At 39.9% G+C, this 24,030-nt stretch overlaps 3 protein-coding genes across 5 annotated transcripts; 2 read left to right on the top strand and 1 right to left on the bottom strand.

The window, feature by feature from the left end:
• Nucleotides 1-1,947: 1,947 nt before the first annotated feature.
• On the bottom strand, nt 1,948-3,920 carry LOC148180488 (uncharacterized). The gene is made up of 6 exons (XM_088041080.1): nt 3,617-3,920; nt 3,199-3,572; nt 3,000-3,154; nt 2,590-2,953; nt 2,235-2,544; nt 1,948-2,188 (listed from the first exon to the last, which is right to left on the bottom strand). The coding sequence occupies exons 1-6, from the start codon at nt 3,719-3,721 to the stop codon at nt 1,949-1,951; spliced, it is 1,548 nt and encodes a 515-aa protein (XP_087897206.1). The 5' UTR covers nt 3,722-3,920; the 3' UTR covers nt 1,948.
• Nucleotides 3,921-8,247: 4,327 nt separating this feature from the next.
• Nucleotides 8,248-13,672, top strand: LOC148180487 (uncharacterized). Of its 2 annotated transcripts, none has more exons than XM_088041401.1 (3): nt 8,248-8,550; nt 10,963-11,073; nt 11,128-13,672. In XM_088041401.1, exons 1-3 carry the CDS (start codon nt 8,371-8,373, stop codon nt 13,381-13,383), a joined length of 2,547 nt encoding a protein of 848 aa, XP_087897527.1. In that variant the 5' UTR covers nt 8,248-8,370; the 3' UTR covers nt 13,384-13,672. The 2 variants fall into 2 exon arrangements, with proteins under 2 accessions (XP_087897527.1, XP_087897537.1); XM_088041411.1 differs by lacking the exon at nt 8,248-8,550 and adding an exon at nt 8,563-8,990.
• Nucleotides 13,673-17,145: 3,473 nt separating this feature from the next.
• Nucleotides 17,146-22,429, top strand: LOC148180486 (uncharacterized). 2 transcript variants are annotated; one of them, XM_088048483.1, is made up of 3 exons: nt 17,146-17,337; nt 19,607-19,717; nt 19,775-22,429. In XM_088048483.1, exons 1-3 carry the CDS (start codon nt 17,221-17,223, stop codon nt 22,379-22,381), a joined length of 2,835 nt encoding a protein of 944 aa, XP_087904609.1. In that variant the 5' UTR covers nt 17,146-17,220; the 3' UTR covers nt 22,382-22,429. The 2 variants fall into 2 exon arrangements, with proteins under 2 accessions (XP_087904609.1, XP_087904610.1); XM_088048484.1 differs by lacking the exon at nt 17,146-17,337 and adding an exon at nt 18,840-19,090.
• Nucleotides 22,430-24,030: the final 1,601 nt, after the last annotated feature.

Below are 24,030 nucleotides of genomic sequence, written 5' to 3'. Positions count from 1 at the left end.
GTGCGAAATTACAGAATTATGGAACAAAAGAAACAAATTTTAAAAATTTTTATTTTTGGAGATCAATAAAAAATGTTCTCAGTTTGGTCTAAAGACTGTAAATTTAATAATTTTAGTACTACAACAACTAAGGTTGGCAAAACTGTTTCCTTTGAGATGCTTTAAAAACATGTCAAATTACAGAATTATTGAGCAAAAGAAATAAAATTTAAATTTTTTTCTTTTTGAGACAAATAAAAAAAATGTTCTAATTCTAGTAATTTTAATGCTACCCCAACAATTTTGCAGCAGTGCTCTGAGATGTTTAAAAAAGCATGCAAAACTATGCTTAACTTATGCTTCTAAAGCATAAGCATGGCAAAGTACAGAATTATTGAGCAAAAGAGACAAATTTTAGAATTTTTTATTTTTGAGATAAATAAAAATGATTCCATTTTGTTCTGAGGGTCGTAGATTTAGTAATTTTAATGCTACAGCAACTAAATTTGGCAGGAGTGTTTTCTCTAAGGTGCTTAAAATTTAAAAATTATAGTCAAAAGAGACAAATTTTAGATTTTTTTATTTTTAAGATAAATACAAAATGTCCCTATTTTGTTTTAAAGGCTATCGATTAGTAACTTTAGTGCTACAACAACTAAATTTGGCATAACTTTTTACTTTCGGATTATAAAATTATAGAGCAAAAAAAACAAATTTTCAATTTTTTATTTTTTAAATAAATAAAAAATGTTCCCAAAATGTTCTAAAGGTTGTAGATCTGGAAATTTTAATGCGACAACAACTAAATTTGACAGGAATGTTCTTTCTGAGATTACTAAAAAGCATGCAAAATTACAGAATTACAGATCAAAAGGGACAAATTTTAGAGTTTTTCGATTTTTTTTTTTCAAAATTTATTTGAGGGCTGTAGATCTGGTAATTTTAATGCTACAGCAACTAAATTGGACAGAATACGTGCAAATTTTCAAAATTATAGAGCAAAAAAGACAAATTTTAGAGTTTTCTATTTTTTAGATAAATGAAAAATGTCCCCATTTTGTTCTATGAGTTGTAGATTTAGTCATTTTAGTGCTACAGCAACTAAATTTGACAACAATGTTTTTTGTTTCAAAAACATGCGAAATTACAAAATTATAGAGACAAATTTTAAAAAATTTAATTTTTGAGATCAATAAAAATTTTTCTCAGTTTGTTCTAACGACTATAGATTTAGTAATTTTAGTGCTACAACAACTAAGGTTGCCAAAACTGTTCTCTTTGGGATGCTTTAAAAGTATGACAAATTACAGAATTATTGAGCAAAAGAGACAAATTTTAGAATTTTTTCTTTTTAAGATGAATAAAAAAATGTTCTAGTTCTAGTACTTTTAATGCTGCAGCAACAAAATTTTGCAGGAGTGTTTGCTCTTAAAAAGCATGCAAAACTACAGAATTAGAGAGCAAAAAAGACAAGATTTTCGATTTTTTTGTATTGAAATAAATAAAAAATTACCCCTTTCTGATCTGCGGGTTGTAGATTTAGTATTTTTAGTGCTACAACAACAAAATTTAGCAGGATTGTTCTCTCTCTTGTGCTTAAAAGGTGTCTTAAATTACAGAGTTGTAGAGCAAAAGAGACCAGTTATTATAGATTTGTTATTGTGTATATTTGGTTGCCTGTACTACAATTATTTGTTTCGTTTTTATTTAAACACAGTTCTTTGACCTTGGAACGTGTGCTTCAACCCACAACCAACATTCAAAGGTAAGAATTGGTAATCAAAATTTGCATCGAAGCGGAGAAGTCATGTCTGTTATTAACTCATACTCACACAACAGATTTTGACAGCCCAAAATTACCTAAAATGTCAAAATGTTGTTTGGCATTTCCAAAACGTCAAATAAAACTGTCAAACCAGATACAAAAACAACTCAATAGAATCCAAAAAATTTATTAAAAGCCGAAAGTTTAAAATAACACGTCATACTGCTGACTTCCACCTCTCTTCATCCCCATTTTACTAAACTGCTCGATCCTCTTCTGTTGATTTTCAATCGCCGCGCTCAGCCTCTTAATATTCCTCATAATCTCCAAATTCTTCTCTTCAATCTTCTGCACATTCTTCTCCGTCGTTTGCAGACACTCCTGCGTCTGTTCACTCATCTCCCCAATCTGCGCCGCAAGCACCTTCCCCCTCTGTGCTTCATTCTGCAAAAACACCCTCAAACACCACGAAACACCCTCCTAAACGCACCTCGACGGATTTATAAGTGTCCAGCAGCGCCTCCCTCATCTGATTATACATCTCGGAGTGTTTGGACAGCGGCACCGACGTCTTCTCCATGTTCTTCTTGTCCGCGTCGCACTTCTTCAAATACGCCTCCTTCACGGCCTTGTGAATCTCGGCAGCGGCGTCATGAGAAGCCTGCGCCTTCTCCAACATCCTCTTCCCCTTGTCGTCTTCCTTATTCAGCTCGTGCTTCATCTGCGCGGCGATGTTCTCGTGGCGGCGCTGCATTCGAAGCGCGATCTCTTCTTTGTGGTCGGAGAGGAGCTTGACGAACCTGAGGAAAACCGTCACCGAACGTCTTAACACTCTTTGAGTTTACTTCTCCACGAGGATCATGGGGTAGGTGTCCCTTAGCTTCTCCAAGTGCTTGCGGTTCGGCGCTTTGTTAATCGCCTGCTCCCACATGTAAGGAGGAAGGAGGAACTTGTCTTCAAGAGTCACCGAGGTCTCGAAGAGCGACTTTGCTTCGATGAGCTCCTCAATCTCGTCCAGGAGCTCTTCGCGCTTCATCACTTTGTTGACCCGGGTTTGGATGCGGTCGTGGAGGAGCAGAAGGAGCTCGATTCTTAGCTTCTCCGGAGGTAAGTGTTGGAAGGCGTCGAACTGGTTGCGGTCCCGCATGTCTTGTTCGAGTTGCTCCAGCAGCCCGCTGATGGTCTGGTTTTGGCCCGGTTGGACTTTCTCTGCAAAAGAGTTTGATTTGGGGACGAGGAGAAAATGGGGGCGCACCGTCCAACTCGTCCTCGATGTTGGTCAAGAGGACCTTGTAGAACGTGATGACTTTTTCGCGTTCTTTTGGGTCCTTCCTCCGCGCGAGGATCTTCTCCATTTCGTACTCTGGGACTTCCTCTTGGTACTTCCGCTCCATGTGCTTGTCGAAGACTCTGGAAGACGGAAAATTAGTCAAGAAGGGGAGGTGGGTACTCACCCTTCGCCCCCTCCCAGCCACTTGGGTTCCTCCTCCTCCAAGCTCACGGCGACGTAAGCGAACGCGCCTTGTCCATCCGGCAGCGTCCTCGTCGCCAAGTACGTCCGTCCGTTCTTCGCGTTTCTGGGGCGCCGATCCGAAAGTCCCCCCTCGTTGTCTTGCAGCCACTCCGGGAGTGCCGTGGCGTTCTCCTCCTCCGCCAGCTCGAAGACGTTGATGGCGTTCGTCAAGTCGACGTCGTGGACAGGGACTTGGAACTCTCGCGCCAGGACGCCGGTCTGCATGCAGAGGAGGAGCTGCGAGAGGTAGATGTTGCGGCCGCGCTTCTTTTCGATGCTGTGGGCAGGCTCGCCGCAGAGCTTGTGGAGCCATTGCTGGAAAGAACTGTTGAAAGGAAGAAGTAAGAAGGAGAGTTTACCTCGCAGTGGAAGCGCATGTCCGGGTCGCGCACGTGCTTTAAGTACGAGTTGACGAAGCCGAGGTAGAAGATGAAGTCTTCGTCGAGTTTGTTTTCGATTTCCATTGTGCGGGAATTTTGAAGTTTGACAATGACAGGAAAGGAACGGAATTTGAGGGAGGAGGCTGTGCTAATATCTCCTTCAATCGCCTCTGATTTGGTTATTTGTTGGCATAGGGAAGTTTTAGAATCCACGCGAAATTCTGCGTAAAATGAGCTCAAATAATGTTAGTTTGCTTCGCAAATAAGCGAGATATCGTGTGAGTTAAATTTACGAATAAAATTCTGGGCCTCTAGCAACAACTTCAAATTTGAATCAGTCACAACTCAGTTATTTGTTGACGTATGTGAAAAATTCGCTCACCTTTGGATTTTGCGCGAAATTCTGCGTAAAATGAGCCCCAACAACATAAATTTGTGCCACAAATAATGTAGAAATTAACCAAAAAAAGATTTTCAGGAGGCCTTTTTGGGGTGATTTTCAAAAGACAGTCTCAAGGTCAAAACTACGTTTAATGTCTTTGTGTCCTATATCGATCGAAAGAGCAGGTTGAAGTCTATAATCTGTCCAAATTTTAGACCGGTAGGATAAGTGGTTTATAAGAAGCGTTCAAAAATCGAAAAGTCCATTTTTTTTTAATCGTTTGAGGCAATTTTTTTTTTTGAAAAATGGACCGGCGAATTTTGGATATCTTAAAGCGGATTCTGAGCAACAAAAGCGCAAGAAAAACGATGACGAAAACCGCATCTTTCTATCTGTCGTAGTTTCAGAGATATCAAGCATTGAAATTTTCAAAAATCAAAATCGTGTATCCAAAATTTTAATCGGCAATAACTCAGTTATTTGTCGTCGTGCGCAAATTTTGAGTACGGATTTAGAATCTGCGCAAAATTCTGCGTAAAATGAGTACCATATAACCAAAGTTTACTCGAAAAATAAGCGAGAAATTGATCGATATCGACTCACGTAGAATTAGTCGTGTTTTTTTTTTTAAATCAACCATCAAATTTTGGGTATCTGAGAGCGGTTTTAACCAACAAAAGCGCTAGAAAAAAAAATTGTCGAAAACCAAAGCTTTCTATTTGTCGTAGTTTCAAAGATATTTAGCATGAAAATGTCGAAAATAAAAATTGACGACCCAAACTTTAATCGGTTATAACTACGTTATTTGTTTAAGTACGTGAAAAATTTGCACTGTTTTGTATTCTGCGTAAAATTCTGCGTAAAATGAGTCGAAACAACGTTAATTTGCGCCACAAATAGACTAGATATTTCAGAAATGTCGAGCATTGAAATTTTCAAAAATAAAAATCGTCGATCCAAAACTTTAATCGGCCATAACTCAGTTATTTGTCGTCGTGCGTAAATTTTGAGTACACATTTAGAATCTCCGTGAAATTCTGCGTAAAATGAGTACCATATAACTAGAGTTTATTCGAAAAATAAGCAAAAAATCGATATCGACTGATGAGCTTTGGTCAAACTTTATTTTTTGAAAAAAGTTAATTTTTGATTTCCGAAAACTGTATAACCAGATTCTTAACAAACAAAATGTGAGAAAAACGATGACGAAAACCGCATCTTTCTATCTGTCGTAAATTCGGAAATATTGAATATTTAATTTTTAAAAATAAAACTTGACTATCCGAGACTTTAATCGTCCATAACTCCGTTATTTATTGCCGTCGGGGGATTTTGAGGACAAATTTGGAATCTGCGTAAAATTCGGCGTAAAATGAGTACCATATAACTAAAATTTACTCGAAAAATAAGCGAGAAATTGACCGAAATCGACTTGGTAACTTTAGTCGAAATTTCTTTTTGAAAAAATTTAATTTCGAAAAATTCCGAAAAATGGAAAACTATATTCTTAACAAACAAAATGCGAGAAAAACGATGGCTAAAACCGTCTTTATCTTTTGTAGCCTCCGATATTATCGGACCTTTAAAATAAAGGAGAAATTGACCGAAAAAGTTTTTTTTGGCGGTCCTTTAGGAGAAATTTTCAAAACATTTTTTTAGGGCGAAAGCGACGTTTAGCGGCTTGTGTTATATATCAATCGAAAGAGGATCTTAAAGTCTATTATGTGTCCAAATTTTAGATCGATAAGACAAGTAGTTTACGAGAAACAGTCAAAAACAAAAAGTTCAATATTTTTCATCATTTGAGTCTACAATTTTTATTTTTCGAAAAAATTGAGCATCGAATTTTGAACAAAAGCCCCAGAAAAACGATGACAAAAACCGCATCTTTCTATCTGTCGTAATTTCAGTGATATTGAGCACCGACATTTTAAAAAAAAATCGACCATTCGAAACTTCAATCATCGATAACTCCGCTATTTTTTGCCGTATGTGGATTTTGAGCACGGATTTGGAATCCGCGTGAAATTCTGCGTAATTGAGTACCCCAAAACTTAAATTCGCTTGAAAGACAAGCGAGATATCGACCGAAATAAATTAGGGGTCGTGTATTTTCTGTTTTTTTAATTTTTTAACTTTTCTTTGCACACATTTTATTAAAACGCCACTACGACCTACTACGATCTCGGAAAAGGAAAGTTGTTTATTATAACAGATCTAGTGACCGCATCTGTTTGGGTTTCCGGGAAAAAACCGAAACACGTGTTTTCGCCTTGAAACGACCTGCAATCGCGGGTCACCACATCGTTAAAATGTTGAAAGTGCAACTTGGCGAAATTCAAGAATCTGCATTGAAAAACACGAGCGTAAAGGTCAAGTTATCTACGGTGGCCACCTCGATTTCTAAATTGCAAGGCTGCATCAAGGAGGCTGTGATAATTATTATTCAGGTTGCGTTATTATATCGAGAGGGTGACAGACCGTTCCCTCATTCGTGTCGAAGTAGGCCATGGTCGGTGAACCTTTGCAGGCGGGAATAAATCAAGAGGGCTTCTCGCTGATATATCCGTTAATTGTACCTAGTAGGTGTATTGAAAAAAAAAAGAAAAAAAACAGTGAAATTAATATACACATTTTATCTAAGACTAAAATGAGTGACGTAATAAAGTCACATTATATCACTTGTTGTATAATAAGTATATTATTCAACATTACTCGCTTATAATTTAGTATTTCTTTCACATATAATGCAATTCTATTATTTATAAAAGTAAAGTAGGCGATTGGTAATCATGCAGAATCGGGACCTGAAAAATGACGGCTGACATTTTTGACAGCGTTCGGGTACAGACGGCCTGCAACGTTGCCAAATCGTTTGAGTTTAGAGGTGCGGTTGCATGTATAAAGAGTTGTGTAAAGCAGGTTGTTTATAAAATAATTCCCAGAAGAAGGAAAAATAATAGCGTGAAGGTATTACTCACTTCTTGCCACATACATAAATCAAATCTAGCAACCCTAATTTTAACCGCCCAATAAAACCCGGTTTCTCAATTAAGATTATTATAATTTTGAATTTACTTTTGATTTTTAAAATTCGTTAATTATTGGAATAAATGGACTCCGTATGAATTCATAGTAGATTGTTCTACAAGTAATGAAAAATGATGGTTTTCGAATGACTACAAAGGGGTTGAATTAACGAATGCAGCGACTTAATTAACTTTTCACGAGCTGAAAAACCTTTTTCTTACTACTATTTGCTGCTATTTTATCGTGTATCTAGTTTTTAAAGTTTAAAACAGACTTTCAAACGTAAATTTTAATTCAAATTATAACAAAAATGAAAGGATGGAAGGGCAAAATTATTCTGAACGTTAATAAAATTTTTCGTTTGATTCCTTTAAACACTACAATTAAACATTACATCTGCAATTGGTAGTGTTTTTCCACTCATCGTGCAATTCGATAGAAAAAGAATGTTTAAGCGTAAATTTGTTTTTTTGAACGAATGTTTTTTACTAAATAATTGTTATTAGATGAGAGACAAATGGCTTTGTATCTCACAAATTGGGGATTTCGTTAATGTCATTACTTTGACAAATTAATTTTGACGGTTCTTGTTTTGCGCTAAAAATAGTTAGGGTTTTTGAAACTTTTCTCCTTTCAGCGTAAAATGGGACAAAAACACCGAAGTAGTAAGCAACAGCGTTGTGGGTGTGTCAACCAGAAATGTAATCAAATTTCAATTTATTGTAAGCTTAGTAAGGCAGTACGACCAGGGATTAGCCTTTAACAACTACATAAAGTACCATGAATATCTTTAGAGTGACATTAGATTACTTATCCCCGACAGAAAAAAAATCAATTTGAGTTTGAATTTGAATTTGAAACAATTTTCACCAGTCTGGAAAAAAGCGATGTATAGTAGGTTCGATCCTCAGTGTGGAACTTTTATACAGTTTTTTCAGTTTAGTACATGAACATGAGCCTGGAAAAGACATTTTGTGTTGTCACGTTCTGCCTGAGATTATGCAGCCCACTATGACGCAGTCTGAATCTTTCTTGTATTTGAGGCAAATTGGCAACAAAGCTATGTCTTCGTGCCCGATCGCAGTACGCGGGCGCATGCGCACATGTCAGGTCCCGATTGTGCATGATTACCAGGCGATTCATGATAAAATAGTTGAATTCCTCTTGCCTGTCAACTTTTTGTGTTTAAAACTTCATTTTAAAGAAAATCAAACCCAACTTTTCGCGCATTAGGCGCGATCTAACCTCACTCCATTTCGCGCAAAAGGGCAGCACAACCCGGCATCGCCGCATTATCGAGGTCACAGCCAACGCGCTTTCGATGATCCCCGAAAAAGAGCCATCAGAGTGGTCGCTCCATTCTTATTTGGAGTTTCCAGCGAAAATGTTCGAAAAAGTGTGTCGTTTGTGCTCGGATACAAAAGACTTATTGTGGGTGTTCGGCAAGAAAATCGGCGACAATGAAATGTCGCACATCATCAAGGTTATGTCAGGTGTCGAGGTATGTACGACGTGGAATTGATTTTCAGTTGGCTAGATTTGACGGAATCCAATGGGAGCATAGGAAACTGGTCACGTGGTGTGGGAAATTGGTGGAGTTTCGTGAGATGTGACGAACGGAAGAGTGAAAATTACTAAACTCGATTTAGTCATCGCGTGGTTTGTTGAAACAACGGCCGAGGTCGCTACCCCGGCTGCTGGCGTCATGGCAACGCCCCACTCCTACCGCATTCCAAACCTCTTTAACACGCCGCGCCTTGCGCTCCTTCGCTTTCATGGCTTGTGGTGTCTCAGTCGGCTGGGTTTTGTAGTGTACGCTTCAAAATGTTGCGTAATTTGTGTCGTTTGTGTCTGGAAACTGGCGATTTATTGTGGGTTTTCGACCCGAAACTCGCCAATAAAAACATAACGGAAACCATCGAAGTGATGTGTGGGGTTAAGGTAATGAAAGATGGAATTATTTGTGGTGGGGATGTGTTTTATGGCGAAATTATCCGTGACTGCAGAAATCGAAGAAAATTTGCGTTTTTCTGTATTAATTTGCGCATTATTCTGTTTATTTGTGAAATGACGTGTCTGTATTTGAGTGTGACGTCACGAAATGGGTGGGGATATCGCAGCTTTGGTTACGTGGCGACCGTGGAGTGTGCGCGATGGAGAGAGAAAACTGCGCAGTTCTGTGAAATTTGTGCGATTGAGAGAAAGAGAAAAAACTACGCAGCACTGTGGAATCCGCGATGGAGAGAGAGAGAGGAAAAAACTGCGCAGTACCTTGAAATGTGTGCAAGAGAGATAAAACTACGCAATACTGTGGAATTTGTGCGATAGACATAGCAAATTGCGCAGTACCGTGAAATGTGCGAGAGAGATAGCCATAGCGGACACTACGCAGTATTGTGAAATTTAGGCGATAGTCATAGAAAATTGCGCGATACCGTGAAATATGTTTGGAATTGAGGTTATGCATGACATTTGAGTGCTAATATTGATTTAGTTACGTCATACTTTACCTAACGTACGACCGGCAGTTTTTTTGTGTTTTATTCAACTTTTTTCCTATAACAATGTTCGTTCATTTGACTTTTACGTGACGACCGTGAAATATGTGCGATGGAGATAGAAATCTGCAAAATACCGTGAAATGTGTGCTAGAGAGAGAGAGTAAACTGCAAAATACCGTAAAATGTGTGCGAGAGAGAGAGAGAGAGAGATAAAACTTCGCAGAACTGTGGAATCTGTGCGATATACAAAGAAAATGGCGCAATACCGTGAAATATGTTTGGACAAAACTGCGCAGTACTGTGAAATGTGTGAGAGAGATAGAGAGGAAACTACGCAGAACTGGAATTTGTGTGACTGAGAGATAGAGAGAAAACTGCGCAGTACCTTTTTATGTGTGAGAGAGATAGACATAGCGGAAACTACGGAGTATTGTGAAATGTGTGGGATAGACAAAGAAAATGGCTTAATATCGTGAAAAATGTTTGGAATTGAGGTTATGTATGACATTTGGGTGCTCCTATTATTTTAGTTACGTCATAATATCCCTAGCGTACGACCCGCGGATTTTTTTGTGTTTTATTTAACTTCTTTTTACTATAACAGTGTTTTTGTATTTGTTACCCGGCGACCGTGAAATATGTACGATGGAGAGAGAAAACTGCAAAATACCGTAAAGTATGTGCGTGAGAGAGAGAAAAAACTGTAAAATTTCGTAAAACGTGTGCCAAAAAAAACTGCAATCTGTACAATTGAGGGAGAGAGAAGAGAAAACTGCACAGTACCCTCAAATGTGCGCGAAAGAGAGATAAGACTACGCAGAACTGTGGAATCTATGCGATAGAGATAGCGAACTGCGCAGTACCGTGACGTGGGAGAGAGAGAGGAAACTACGCAGTACTGTGAAATCTATTGAGAAAACTGCGTAATATCGTGAGATATGTCCGGAATTGAGGTTATGTATGACATTTGGGTTCTCCTACCACTTTCCTGACGTCATAGCTAACGATCCGCGGTATTTTTTGTGCTACTTATTTCCTTTTTTCAAGACTGTTTTTGTAGAACTGCATTTTTCATTTTACTGTTACGTGGAGATAGTGAAATATGTGTGATGGAGAGAGAAAACTGCACAATAAGGTGAAATGTGTGCGAGAAAGAGGAAACTGCGCTGTACCTTTAAATGTGTGGTAGAGAGAGAGAACACTACCCAATACTGTGGAATTTGTGCCATAGAGAGAGAAAACTGCGCAGTACCATAAAAAGTGTGCGTAATTGGGGTTGTGCATGACATTTGGATCTCCCACCACTTTCGTGACGTCACACTATACCTAGCGTACGATTCGCGCAATTTTTAGTACCATTTATTTTCTCTTATTCAACATTGTTTTTCTAGAACATCATTTTTGGTTTTCAGATATGTCGCACCGACACAGTCTCACAGATGGTCTGCAGCACCTGCTGCCAAGTCACCATTAAAATGTTCCAATTCCGCACAAAATCCATGAAGAATGACAAAGATCTGAAGGTACGATTTCAGTACTTTAATCAAACTGCATTTTCTAAGACAAATGTTCTACAGGCGCGATACGACATCCAGTTGGCGAATGCAGAAGCGGCAGCAAACAAAGTCAAATCTTACGGACCGAATCTCCACTTCTCCGTCAAGGAAATCATTCAGAAGTATCCAAAGATCGTCCTGCCAAGGAAGTGTTTAAAGTGCCACCTCGGGGCGTATATTACCCTTCTAACTGATGAAATTGATGACTATTTGGAAGAAAACAAATTAACGTATGAAGATATAGGGCAGTACTCGAAACCAAAGAACGCACCGGTGCTCAAAAGGAAAATTGAAGCGACGGAGGAGAACAACAGCAAAAAAATAAAATTGGCCACGGAGCAAAACAAGGAAAAGAAAGTGAAAAGTGTGTCGAAGGAGGGGCAAAAAGAAGACAAACAGTTGCCTAAAAGTCAAAATGGAAGTGACGACTCTAATAAATCTAGCGAAAATGAAGACTCGAGTAGTAAAAAACAGTGTTCAAATAGTGCTAAAGAAAACGAAAAGGTTACGGAACCACCACCTAGTAATAACAGTGATTCGAATAGTGATAAAACCGAGAATCTTCCGGAGAATCCGCCAGCGTCGAAGCCAAACGAAACCGAAATTACTTTGACCAGCATTCTTTCATCTCAACACATCGTCCCACCAAGGAGTAAGACCCCTGTTGAAATTATTGACGTGGAAAATGCCCCACAACCCCCGCCGGGGCTACTAGAATGGTTCGTCTCCCGCCCCTTGTTCATCCAAGGCGAAGACGACGTCATTCTCGTTGAAGACACGCGAACCAACTCGACTTCCCCCACTGACACCGAAACTTCAAAATCTTCGTTCGTGGAGGCTCTAGAACTCACGCCGAACGTGGAGACCAACAACCAACCCGACCTCTCCTTGGTGTCCCTCGCCCCAAAAACCCGCCCCTTGTACACGTGCCGGGTGTGCGACTCGCAACACACCAGTATGTTCGGGTTGAAGGCGCACGAACGGAAAACTCATACAAAGTGTCCGTTTTGCAGCAAGAGGTTCCGGTCGTTGAGCGGCCGCCAGGAGCATCTTATGTGGTGTACGAGCGCTCCGATCAAAATGAAGAGTCCTCGGTTGATACTGACACCAGTTGATAAAGACGAACAGATACGTAAGAAGTATCCGGGGGCGTTCGGGGAGGATGGAGATCAGGGGGTTCCTGAGGGACCAACGGAAACCAACCCGGAGAGTGACAAAGAAAACGACAAGGTTGATAACGGACAGGAACTACCACTACCACCAGCGAGCTTGCTCGAGAATCTCTTGCGTTGCGAGGAAGATTTGCCCGCTCCGACTTGCTCGGGCCAACAAGAAAACGATGTGATTTGCATCTCCGACGAGGAAAACTCCGTTCGGCGGACACCCCAGAAAGAAGGTCAAAGAGTGTTTAACGTGGTCAACAAGGAGGTCCTTAACAACATCAGCATTCATGACGACGATTACAAAGTTCTCAAGGGAGTCCTAACAGGAGCAATAACCGCGAGGAATTTACAATTTTACAGCGGTCTGAAGGACTGCCCTATCGTTGACGGTGGGAACAATCGCACGAAAGTGTTCAAAAACCTCCGCCAGTACTTGCACAGGTTCAAAATTCCGATCGAAGTGAGACACGGGAAGGAGTTGTCCGTTCAATACGAACCGCGGTGTATGCCAACGACGCACCACCAGAGGCGGTCATGGGAGCACATGGTCCCCATCCAACTAAGACACGTAGAACCAAAACCACGTGGCGACTACGCGAAGAAACTCCATGGGAACCCCCAGCAACCGATCGTGCAACCGAATCACACCACATCACGTGTCCTTACCAACAATAAAGGTGAAAGGATATTGGTTACCAACGGCACGAATAAAGATCTTCCGACGACTCTCATCCTCGCGTCGGTTGCGGTGCCGACTAACACACCCTCCATTACGACTTCAGGGGGGTCGTTGGTGCTGAATCCTGGGCAGAAATATGCTAATTTTGTTTTGGTACCTGGGGCGTTTCCAACGGTGCCACAGGGAACCATTTCGTACGTACAGACTGTGACGACTAATTCCACAGTCACGGTGCAAAGTGATCAACCGTCGGATCCGATAGTGAAGAAGTTAGCTTCGATTACTGATTCTTTAATGCCGAATACACAGAGTTGCTCTACGGATGTGAGGACGGTGTCGACGGTTACGAATATTAGCGAAAAAACGCCGGAGAAAGTGGAAGTTCAGCCGGTGCGGCCGACTATTAGAGTTAAAAATCTGAAAGACTTATCATAGTGACACGGCAATTTTTTTCATTAAATTATTTTGTATATACGTATTTCAATTTTTTTTTATGCGGCTCCTGCCATCGTGTTTTAAGGAAGGGACAGTGCATATTACTACTGTAGCTCACCCGTCGAGACCCACCCATCTTTGAGTTCCTTCATCAGTTACTTACCAGTGATGAATCTCAGTAGCCTTGGAACGCTGTCTACATTACCACACGGCACTATAATAAATCACCATAGCTTTGGAAATAGCGATGTTTGTTTATGTGCAGGAAATAAAAGCTTTGTTACATATCTGTATTTTGTTTCAAAATTTTAAAATGTCAAAAATTACATGATTCTTACCACACATTGACAACTTCTTAATCTTTCAATTTTTTCACTTACCTATTTTACCTTGTTCGATGGCTTTTAGTGTTAATGTAATTCTAACATTTTCTAATAACCGTCGTCTAAAAACAAAAATCGCATAGAAAAAGTATAGTATACAACTCGAATCCTATAGATATTTACGTAACAAGTGTGAAAGGTGCAAAATTTCGTACGAGTAAGAGTGTAGATGCACGAGTGCAAGAAAGATTTTCCGACGAGTTGCCTACACTATTTTTTCCTACGACCCTACTTCCTACTTCTTACTTATTCTAAATGTCATTTTAACTGCTACCTATATGAAAGTTTCACGCAGTTAAATATATCAATTATATCAATTAAGACAATATTTCTATTTTTAAAGTCATATTGAAACATTTTTTTAAACAGCGCCATTTTGTGTATTTTTTGTGCACCAACTACAGAATTGACCGAATTTATAAATGTCAGATGTGACAGTTCTCATGAATTTTGAAAGACCCAATTATTTAAATTAAAAGTTTTTTGGCCAAAAAGTTGAATACAACTCTTGTGCGTTAACCATTTTACAGTGCTCAATCATTAAAGCACTGGGGCTACGCCGTCGTGCTTTAAACTGATTTCGCGCTGTAAAATGTAAGTTACCACACGCGACTGTAAATAACTATTACATAACAAGTGCGAAAAGTGACCAATTTCGCACGAGTGTGAATGTAGGTCGCCGAGTGCAAGAAAGACACTTTCCGACGTGTTATGTACACTATTTTTTCTACGACCTTTCATCATCAGGAAGAAACCATAAGTCTCGACAATAATTCTTCTTTTATCTATTCTAAATGTCATTGTTCCACGACCTCATAAAAGTGACGTATTCCACATAGAAGGTTAGAAATTAAAAATTACTAGTGTGATATGAATATATCCGCACAGACCTGTCAAAATTGATTTGTCAGAAATGACCTAACCAATTTATTTTTATCATTCTGCATGTTATTTTACAGTGAATCGTCTCGATATTTGAGACAAAAATTCAAAAGTTACATTTGTATTTCAAAATAACTGTCAATTTTGACAGGGAAATGGATGTACGAAAACATCAACATTCGGAGTCATTTAACCGTGTGGAAAATGTCACTTTCATATGAAGTCGTAGGAAAAAACAAGTACACAATCGTTGAATTACACTTGCGAATAAAAAATTTTGGTCGTCGAAGTCTTGTTATGTGTTATCCATACGGTATGTCGCTTGTAAAAAGATTACCTAAATAAAATATGATCATGACCAACGTGAAATGACAATTTTCGAAAAGTTTTATATAATGTAACCATGGTAACGCACAACGTATCCAGTAACCGTGGTAACTATAACATAACTATGGTAACCATAACGTCACCATGGTAACCGGAACATCACTATGGTAACTATAACGTAACCGTGGTAACACAGCGCTACAAGAGCGTAACTATAGTTACAAAGACGAAATCTTGTAAATTCATTGTAAATCGTTCCCACCCGTTCCGGGGAATTGACGATTAGATCAATTGATAACGCGGCGGAATAATAAATAATTAAAGTCCAGCTTATTGCTATCAGTCCACTCTTCTGTGTAAATTTTCGAAAATTAAATCAGGCTTTCAAAGTTTAAGGGAGAAAATTAGGGGAAAATTGAATGTAGCGATTTTTGAGGTTAACATGTTGTCAAAGTTGAGTGTTTTAATAAATAAATAATTAAACATTTGTTGCAACAAACAACAGGAAGTTTTTAATGGAGATTTAACAAGTTTGGCAATGTTGTGCAAAATGACTTTATATAATATTTTTTAACCGCAACTGTTGGGAGTGTCTAAGAAAGTAATCGACTGTCATATGGTGCCCTTGAAACAGTAAAGCGGTCGGTTATCAAGCAGATATAAGTTCGAGCGGGCGAAGCGAACAAAACCGCCAACAAACAAGGCAAGTATTTTCAGGGGGACGCTCGTGCTGTGCTTGGGTAATACGGATCTTGTATTCGCGTCAAAGTAGGCTGTCAGCGTAAAATTCTGCGTAAAATGAGACCCCTATTCGTTGAGTTTGCTTAATAAATAAACGAGGTATTGGCCAAAAACTGTTTTGAAAACATCATTTTAGGGTGATTTTCAATCAATGTTTTCAAAATGAAAACGACGTTTAATAGCATTGAATTACACATCAATCGAAAGAGGAGCGCGAAATCTATCTACTGGCCAAATTTGAGATCTATCGGACAAATAGTTTACGAGTTATGGCCAAAAATAAAAAAAATGAAAAATTTTCATCGTTTGAGTCGCAATTTTTTTTCGCAAAAAATCGACTATCGAATTTTGGGCTTTTGAGAACATTTTCTAACGTAAAATGAGCCGAGAAAAACGATGGCGCAAACCGCATCTCAATATCTCTAATAGTTTCCGAGATATTTAACTTTGAAAATTGGGAAAAATGAGAAAAAATGAAAATCAACTTTCCAAAATTTTGATCGGCCATAACTCAGTTATTTGTTGTCGGATCTGAATTTAAATCCCAGATTTGGAATCTGCGGAAAATTCTGCGTATACTGATGTATAATAACTTCAGTTTACTCTAAGAAATAAGCGAGATATCAATATCAAATGTTTGGCCATAGTTTTAGTCATACATTTTCGCGAAAATTTGCAAATTTCGACTGTAGAAAAATCAAAGAACTGTTTCTTAGGTAAAAAATTGCGAGTAAAACGATGGCGCAAACCGCATCTCAATATCTCAAATAGTTTCTGAGATATCGAGCATGAATTGTTTCGAACCTTCGAAAATTTGGCCCTCTGGCAAAAACCCAAAATTTCAAACGGCCATAACTCGGTTATTTGTTGACAAAAATTAACGGTCGATGAACTTTTGAAGATGGAAAACAAAAGAAAAATAGCTGAGGAGTTTTTTTCTTTATCAAAGTAGCGTAGACTTGACGAATTCTTTAATTCAATTTTGTTTCACTATTTTTCACTCATGAAGCATTTCCCATTAAAAGAAAGTGCGAGCGTTCTGGGACACTTGTATGACTTTACGGCCTTCTCATTTAAATTTGGCGCTCTTACTGGACATAAAACAGTTGAAATTTTTTGGTTTTATTTTCAAAGTCGTCGTGTGATTCATTAAATTCCAATTGCAGTTGGCTTTGAGAACAATTTCGAGTTAGAAATTTTACAGTTTTTGAACAAGAAATATGAAAAATATATTCAAACAAATTTAATATATTATTATTAAAATATTCAAATAAATTTCAAACAAATATTCAAAATGCCTACTTTGACAGTTACCTACTTGTTTATTTAAGGTTCTAGTCTTAATTAATCACCGGTTTTTGGAAATTTTAACATGACAATGTTGGCAACATCACTCCCGCCAAATTGTCATAAAATTCACTATAAAACGTCATAACCTCAACATAATCTGCACAGTATCCCACGCTTACTGAGATAACACAAGAATTGCAGCGCTTGCAGTGAAATGTTCAGAAACGTGTGTCGGTTGTGTTTGGACAAAAAAGACTTATTGTGGGTGTTCGGCAAGAAAATCGGCGACAATAATTTGTCGGACATCGTTAAGGTCACGTCGGGCGTTGAGGTACGTGTTTAGTAAGGGCGGAATTTGTTTTCAGTTGGCTGGATTTTACGGGATCCAATGGGAGCATCGGAGAGGCGTCACGTGGTACATGATAAGTGCAGTCGGTTGCATATGCCCACTTTGATTGCCATTTATTTAGGAATTTAAGGTCGGAAATTTGATATACAGTGGGTTTAGGTTGCAAATATATTTTCGTTGACAGTAATTTCTTTATGTAAGGTTGGAATTTTGAAATTCGAAGATGTCAAGATTACATAATTGTCCCCCAGAATTTGACATTTGTCAATTTTTACATGAAAATTGCTGTCCGTCAACGTAACGTAATTAATCATTGCCAAGATTAATTCACTTTTTTTTCTAATAATGCACACGTCTGTGACGGGGTCTTTCAATAATGACACAGTTTTGGGAGTATTTATTGTTTATTTCTAACTAATTCCTACTAACTACATTGGTACTAGAATCTACTAAACTTAAAACTACGTACTTACAATATAGGGGTAGACATTGTCCCACGCGACCACAATCCACTTAATAATCACAACGACCACAAACTACCAGCTCTGTAGTCACTACCACTTCTACTACTGGCTAACTACCCCTTGTACGTTGCCCATGTCACCTCGTTTCCGCAAGCTGACTATGCTAGTCCTCCGTTTTGGAGTGCTAGCTAAGCCACTTGCGAAAACCCGGTGCAACGTACAAAGGTAGTTAACCTCGTAGTCGCAGCAATTATTATTAATTGCTGACAATATCACAAAAACTAGCAGATCCACATCACATTATTTTTAATTTGTGATGAATCATCTTTGGAAATTCTAAGATGACAAAGTTGGCATCATTGTCCCCCAGAATTTGACAGTTTCACGCAACCAAACTACAAAATGGCGGTTTTAACGGTGAACAACAGTATCTAACAAGCAACAAAAATTTGCATTTTTGTTGATTTAAAATGCCCTTCGATGCAGATAATTGTCTTAAAGAAACAAGCATTCTTCGGGCATTTAAAAGAAGGCTGTTGTGGACTTATGCCGGTTCAGATTAATAGTTCTTGACGATTTTATTCTGTAATTCGGCTCTGGTTTTAAAAGAAAGTTACATATTTATATAATAGTCACGGAAATGATGCACCTGTGGCTATTGAATGTTTTCCAACAATTTTTTTGCAAGTAAAATCCATAAACTAACATCAACGTAGCTGTATTTGGGTTTTTCAATTTTATAACTTTAGTGCCTGCGACCTAGACACAAAGTAAAAGTATTTCAAATTGTTAATTTGCAAAATTCAACAACTAAACCGTTCAAAAACACTTTTCAAAGACAGGCCGTTTTTGTTGTTCACCGTTTCGGCGTTTCAGACGAACGACGATAGATGTCGCTCCCTTTGCCAAGTTTCCCAATTAATGCACACGGTGTAAAATAATAGTAAAATAATGCAAAACTAGCTCATTCTCGTCACAAAAGTGTTAAATTAGTGACCTTGGAGCTCATCCGACTGTCTCCTGGAAATAACGCCGAAAGTCCCCATCGCGGTTGTCATGGCAACGCCGCACCTCACCGCATTCCAGACCGGTTTGTCGCGTCGCGTAGCTCCAGATCGCAGTTGGCCGAGTTTTTTGTGCTGTACGCTTCAAAAATGTCAGAGAATTTGTGTCGTTTGTGCCTAGAAACTGTTGATTTATTGTGGGTCTTCGATCCGAAACTCCCCCACAAAAACACGACGAAAGCTATCGAAGTCATGTGTGGGGTTAAGGTAATCCAAGTGTGCATGAAGGTGGAATATGTTTGCGGTGGGGTGGGGGTAGATCCATCGGTATAGTAGCGACCGGAATTACTGGCAATCCGTGAAAATTGGTTGGAATTTCGTAGTTCTTGGCGATTTGCATGTGGAGAATTTTGAGGTTATATCTGATTGGAAACTAACGCGTACCCCCACTCTTTTCGTGATGTCATGCTAAGCCAAGTTGAGGTTTTTTCGACTCATTGTTGCCGAGGCAACTTGATTTCGGGTCTTCTTATAAAGATTATCTCTTGAAATCTCGAGAAATTTTAGATAGGAAGACAAGTTTACGTATGCTTTTAAAGGGGGCCCTTAGGTATTTGATTAACTAATGACCTGGCCCGGCCCTGTATATAATCAGTCCATTTCGTGCCTTTTTTTAACATTTCTTTTGTTTTTATGTTTTGGCCCCAAATAACAAAATTAACGTTCCTAACTCTGCCGAGTTTGTTTTAAGAATTCTCGGAATAGCAGTTTTTCTCCTTTCAGATATGCCGGACCGACACCGTCTCGCAGATGGTCTGCAACGTCTGCTGCCAAATCACCATCAAAATGTTCCAATTCCGAACAAAATGCATCAAAAACGACAAGGATATGAAGGTACGATTTCAGTACTTTAATCAAACACCCTTGACTGTCAAAAATGTACTTTCCTAGGCTCGATGCAGCGTTCAAATGACCAAAACGACACCAAAACCCAAAACCTCCGGGCCGAATCTTCACTTTTCCGTCAAAGAGATCATTCGGAGGAACCCAAAGCTTGTCTTACCAAAGGAGTGTTTAAACTGCCATCTTGGAGGATATGTCACACTTTTGACAGATGAGGTCAACGCCTACGTGGAAGAGCGCGGTTTGACGTATGAAGATATAGGAATGGAGAAGAAACCAAAGAAAGTGGAGAGGAAAAGAAAGAGTCTCGTGGTGGAGGAGAAGAAGAGCGGCGGTGCCAGTAAAAAACCGAAATTGGTCAAAGAGGGCCAGGTAAAGACGCGAGCCACACAGTTGGCTTTGGAAAGTGTGAGCGCCACTGAAGAATCGAGTAAATCTAGTGATCCGAACGAAAGACCCGGCTCTAGGGTAACAGTTACTAACCAAGAAGTGACGTTAAAGGAAGAAACTGCCACTAAGATCAAGGGGGTGGAAAAACAGAAGAACACCAGACGGTTGCCCCTAGAGAATGCCGCACGTCTGAACACAAGTGAAGAATCAAATAGTACTAAACGTGTGAACGAAAAAACAGACACAAGGAATAAGAGGTTGAGTTCGGATAGCGCTAAAGAAAACGAAGGAGTTGCTGGGCCTCCACCGAAGACCACTGCTGAAGCCAAAACGCGAGCAAACCAAGAGGAAATAACACTGACAAGCATTCTTTCATCTCAACCCACCGTGCCTCCCGTCACCATCGACGTTGACAAGCCTTCAGGACCTAAAAATCTGTCGGGGCTCACGAAATGGTTCGACTCACGACCCTTAGATATAACCCTCGATGACGTCAGGCCACCTGAAATAGACTCGATTTCCTTGGAATCCTCTAAATCCTCCTTCGTGGCGGCTCTACAGCTCGCGTCTAAAAATGCCGATACCAATCAACCAGACCTCTCCCTGGTGTCGCTCGCCAGGAAAACGCACACTTTGTACACGTGTCGTGTGTGCCACTCGCAGTATTCCAGTCTGTTCAGTTTGAACCGCCACGAGCGGAAAACCCACACCAAGTGCACTTTTTGCGGGGAAAACTTCCAGTCGTTGATCCGTCGCGAGAAGCATGTGATAGAGTGTCCGCGCGCCCCAAACGCGGTGTTGACGCGGGTTGATGAGAAGCAGCGGGCGCACAAGAAGTACCCGGAAATGCGCGGGGAAAACAACGAAGAGCACGGTGAGGCTTCCGGGGAAAGAAACAAGGAACAGAGTGAGGGTTCCCGGGAAACAACCGAATTGAACACGGAGGTCGACAAAGGTGATGACCGCCAAGAAGTGTGGGTTGTGAAGGCGCCCGAAAACACTCCACGTAGTTCCAAAGACTCCGGCCAACACCAAACTGAGGTCATTTGTCTTTCTGATGAAGAAAACACCGAACCTCGGAAGCCTCAAAAAGGTGAAATGCGTGGGGAAAACAACGAAGTGAATGAGGCTCCCGGGGGAACAAACCAGGAACAGAGTGAGGATCCCCGGGAAACAAGCGAATTGGACGAGGAGGTCGACAAAGGTGATGGCCGCCAAGAAGTGTGGGTTGTGAAGGCGCCCGGAGACACTCCACGTAGTTCCAAAGACTCCGGCCAACACCAAACTGACGTCGTTTGTCTTTCCGATGAAGAAAACTCCGAACCTCGGAAGCCTCAAGAAGGTAAAATGCGTGGAGAAAACAACGAAGGGAGTGAGGCTCCCGGAGGAACAAACCAGGAACAGAGTAAGGGTGTTCGGGTAACAAGCGAATTGAACAAAGTTGATGACCGCCAAGAAGTGTGGCTTGTGAAGATGCCCGAAGAAACTCCACGTAGTTCCAAAAAGTCCGCCCAAAACCAAAACGTCATCTGCCCTTCCGATGAAGAAAACTCGGAACCTGGCAACCCCCAAAAAGGCGTTGAGCGACAGTTTGACGTGGTCAACCCCGAGATACTTACCCATGTCAAAGGTCTGGACGACGAAAAAACCCTCAAATTAATACTGTCGGGATTGCTTAAACCTAAAGAAGTATACTCTAAGGACTTCACCATTATTAGTAGCACGAACAACCGCTCGAAAGTGTTTAGAAACTTGCACAAGTACTTGAAACGCTACAGAATCCCAATTGAGATACAACACGGTGCGCGCTTAGCCGCGGAGTACCGACCCCGCTCTCCGGTACGAACCTACAGTTGCAAGGGATCATGGCATAAGATTCCCCCTAAAGAACTCAAGTCTTCTGCAGAAGACCGAAAGTGTGTTAAGCCAGAACAACCGTCAACTACTGCAGTTTTCGACGGACAGAAACACGATCTCGTACTCGCACAGGTTCCGGTTACTTTGAGCGCTCCGTTGGTTCTGAACCAAGCACTGAAATTCCCGAAATCGAAAGGAAGGTTGGTTTTGGTGCCTGGACAGTTGGCACATGTGACTCAGAACAGTGTTTCTGTGATACAATCCACATTTACTATGTCGCATGGACAGTCGACCGTGCACGCAGTAGAGAAGTTAGCCTCCACTACCACAGTAATGGAAGTGAGTGTGAGCGGCGACTCTATTGTTGCGAATTTCGGAGAAAAAACAGTGAAGGGTGGAGAAATTTAACTGGTGCAACCACCTGCCATATTGCCATAATGAATTTATAGATATTTTTTTTATTAAATTTGCGTTTTTGGATATAAAATTTGAGTTTTTCTAGTTGTGGCTCCTATCCAGACATTATTTTGATGTGTTTTTCTCACTACTTGTTGTTCAAAATTAGAACAGGGAAGAATCGCACCATCGAGCTCACCCGCCGAGATTCCACTAGCAAAGCATATAGTTGCTCTCAGGCGGGTCTGTCGATGGGGAAACTTCCTTAGGACAGCAAAAGCGCATGAGGGCGCTATTATTCGCTCTGAGGGGCTAAAGTGATGACTTGCCCCTCGGAACGAAGGAGTTTTCTGGGTTTTATGCTCAGTTGTGTCGATTTCTCGATAACTGACCGTTAGATCTTAATAAAAACTCCCTTTTTGATGTATTTCGACCTCCATTTTCCCAATACATTTACCTTCAAGTTTAATTCTGTATATTGACGAGTTTTCTGGATTTTATGCTTATTTGTGCCGATTTCTTAATAAATAACCCATTTTTGGGCGGTCTTCTGAGCAGGCTTTGAATCAGCCAGTTTCTGTTGGGGATATAAATACAGTTGGCTATGCTCAACCATGACCACCACAGAGTGATCAATCGAGTTATACATCTAGTCGGCTTTTACTGTGGACGTATTCGGTTATTTATTGACGTACGTAAAAGTGTCGCCCAGTTTTGGATTCTATGTGAAATTCTGCGTAAAATGAGCACCCATAGTTTAAGTTTGCTTTGAAAATAAGCGACTTGTTGGGGTTTATTCATACAGGAACTAAAAAGTCACTATCCGCAACTTTGAAGGCTTCTAATTCGGTTATTTATTGACGTAGGTGAAAGTGTCGCCCAGTTCTGGATTCTGCGTGAAATTCTACATCAAATGAGCACCGATAGTTTAAGATTGCTTCGAAAATAAGCGAGATATCGACCAAAATAAATTTAGAAACTCATTTTTTGGGCAAAAATTTCAAATTCAGGATATGTAATATATTATTTTTATGGGCTATAGGACAAGGAAAACGTTGGTGAAAACCGCATCTTTATATCTGTCAGAGTTCCGAAGATATTTACGTTCAAAAATAAAAAAAAAATTATTGTTGAACTATACCCTTTGATTTTTTTTTAATTTTTTGAATTCGTTGTAGGACCGGATTCATATGTCAAAAAACGCCAGAAAAACGATGGTGAAAACCACATCTGTCTTAGTTTCGGAGTCATCGAGGTTTAACATATAGGAACTAAAAATTCAGTATCAACAACTTTAAACGCTTCTAATTCGCTTATTTATTGACGTACATAAAAATGTCGCCCAGTTTTGGATTCCGTGTGAAATTCTGCGTAAAATGAGCACCCATAGTTTAAGTTTGTTTTGAAAATAAGCGAGATATCGAGGTTTTTACAGATAGGAACGAAAAATTCGGTACCTGCAACTTTAAACGCTTCTAATTCGGTTATTTATTGACGTACGTGAAAATGTCGCCCAGTTTTGGATTCTACGGCCTAATATCCGTCATTGTGACTAGATAAAAGGTTTACTAAATGACTGAATAGAAAAGGGTCCTTACCTTAAGAGTTGAACAAGTGTAAGCACCAACAGTGGTGGGTCTCCTCTGCGACCCTTGAAGTAC

The sequence above is a fragment of the Gnatocerus cornutus genome, chromosome 1 (assembly GCF_029298725.1).
Source record: "Gnatocerus cornutus isolate USDA-ARS CGAHR chromosome 1, icGnaCorn1.1, whole genome shotgun sequence".
Lineage (NCBI taxonomy): Eukaryota > Metazoa > Arthropoda > Insecta > Coleoptera > Tenebrionidae > Gnatocerus > Gnatocerus cornutus.
The sequence above is the reverse complement of the archived record's forward strand: the minus strand, read 5'-3'. Positions and strand labels throughout refer to the sequence as shown.

What these genes read in the sequence shown, in the direction of transcription:
- LOC148180488 (XM_088041080.1), bottom strand. Translation starts at nt 3,721, where the DNA reads ATGGAAATCGAAAACAAACTCGACGAAGACTTCATCTTCTACCTCGGC. An exon ending in ACATGCGCTTCCACTGCGAG is followed by an intron (nt 3,573 to 3,616) that starts GTAAACTCTCCT and finishes AGTTCTTTCCAG; the next exon opens with CAATGGCTCCACAAGCTCTG. An exon ending in CCCATGATCCTCGTGGAGAA is followed by an intron (nt 2,545 to 2,589) that starts GTAAACTCAAAG and finishes GGTTTTCCTCAG; the next exon opens with GTTCGTCAAGCTCCTCTCCG.
- LOC148180487 (XM_088041401.1), top strand. Translation starts at nt 8,371, where the DNA reads ATGATCCCCGAAAAAGAGCCATCAGAGTGGTCGCTCCATTCTTATTTG. An exon ending in AGGTTATGTCAGGTGTCGAG is followed by an intron (nt 8,551 to 10,962) that starts GTATGTACGACG and finishes TTTGGTTTTCAG; the next exon opens with ATATGTCGCACCGACACAGT. An exon ending in AGAATGACAAAGATCTGAAG is followed by an intron (nt 11,074 to 11,127) that starts GTACGATTTCAG and finishes AATGTTCTACAG; the next exon opens with GCGCGATACGACATCCAGTT.
- LOC148180486 (XM_088048483.1), top strand. Translation starts at nt 17,221, where the DNA reads ATGTTCAGAAACGTGTGTCGGTTGTGTTTGGACAAAAAAGACTTATTG. An exon ending in AGGTCACGTCGGGCGTTGAG is followed by an intron (nt 17,338 to 19,606) that starts GTACGTGTTTAG and finishes TTCTCCTTTCAG; the next exon opens with ATATGCCGGACCGACACCGT. An exon ending in AAAACGACAAGGATATGAAG is followed by an intron (nt 19,718 to 19,774) that starts GTACGATTTCAG and finishes GTACTTTCCTAG; the next exon opens with GCTCGATGCAGCGTTCAAAT.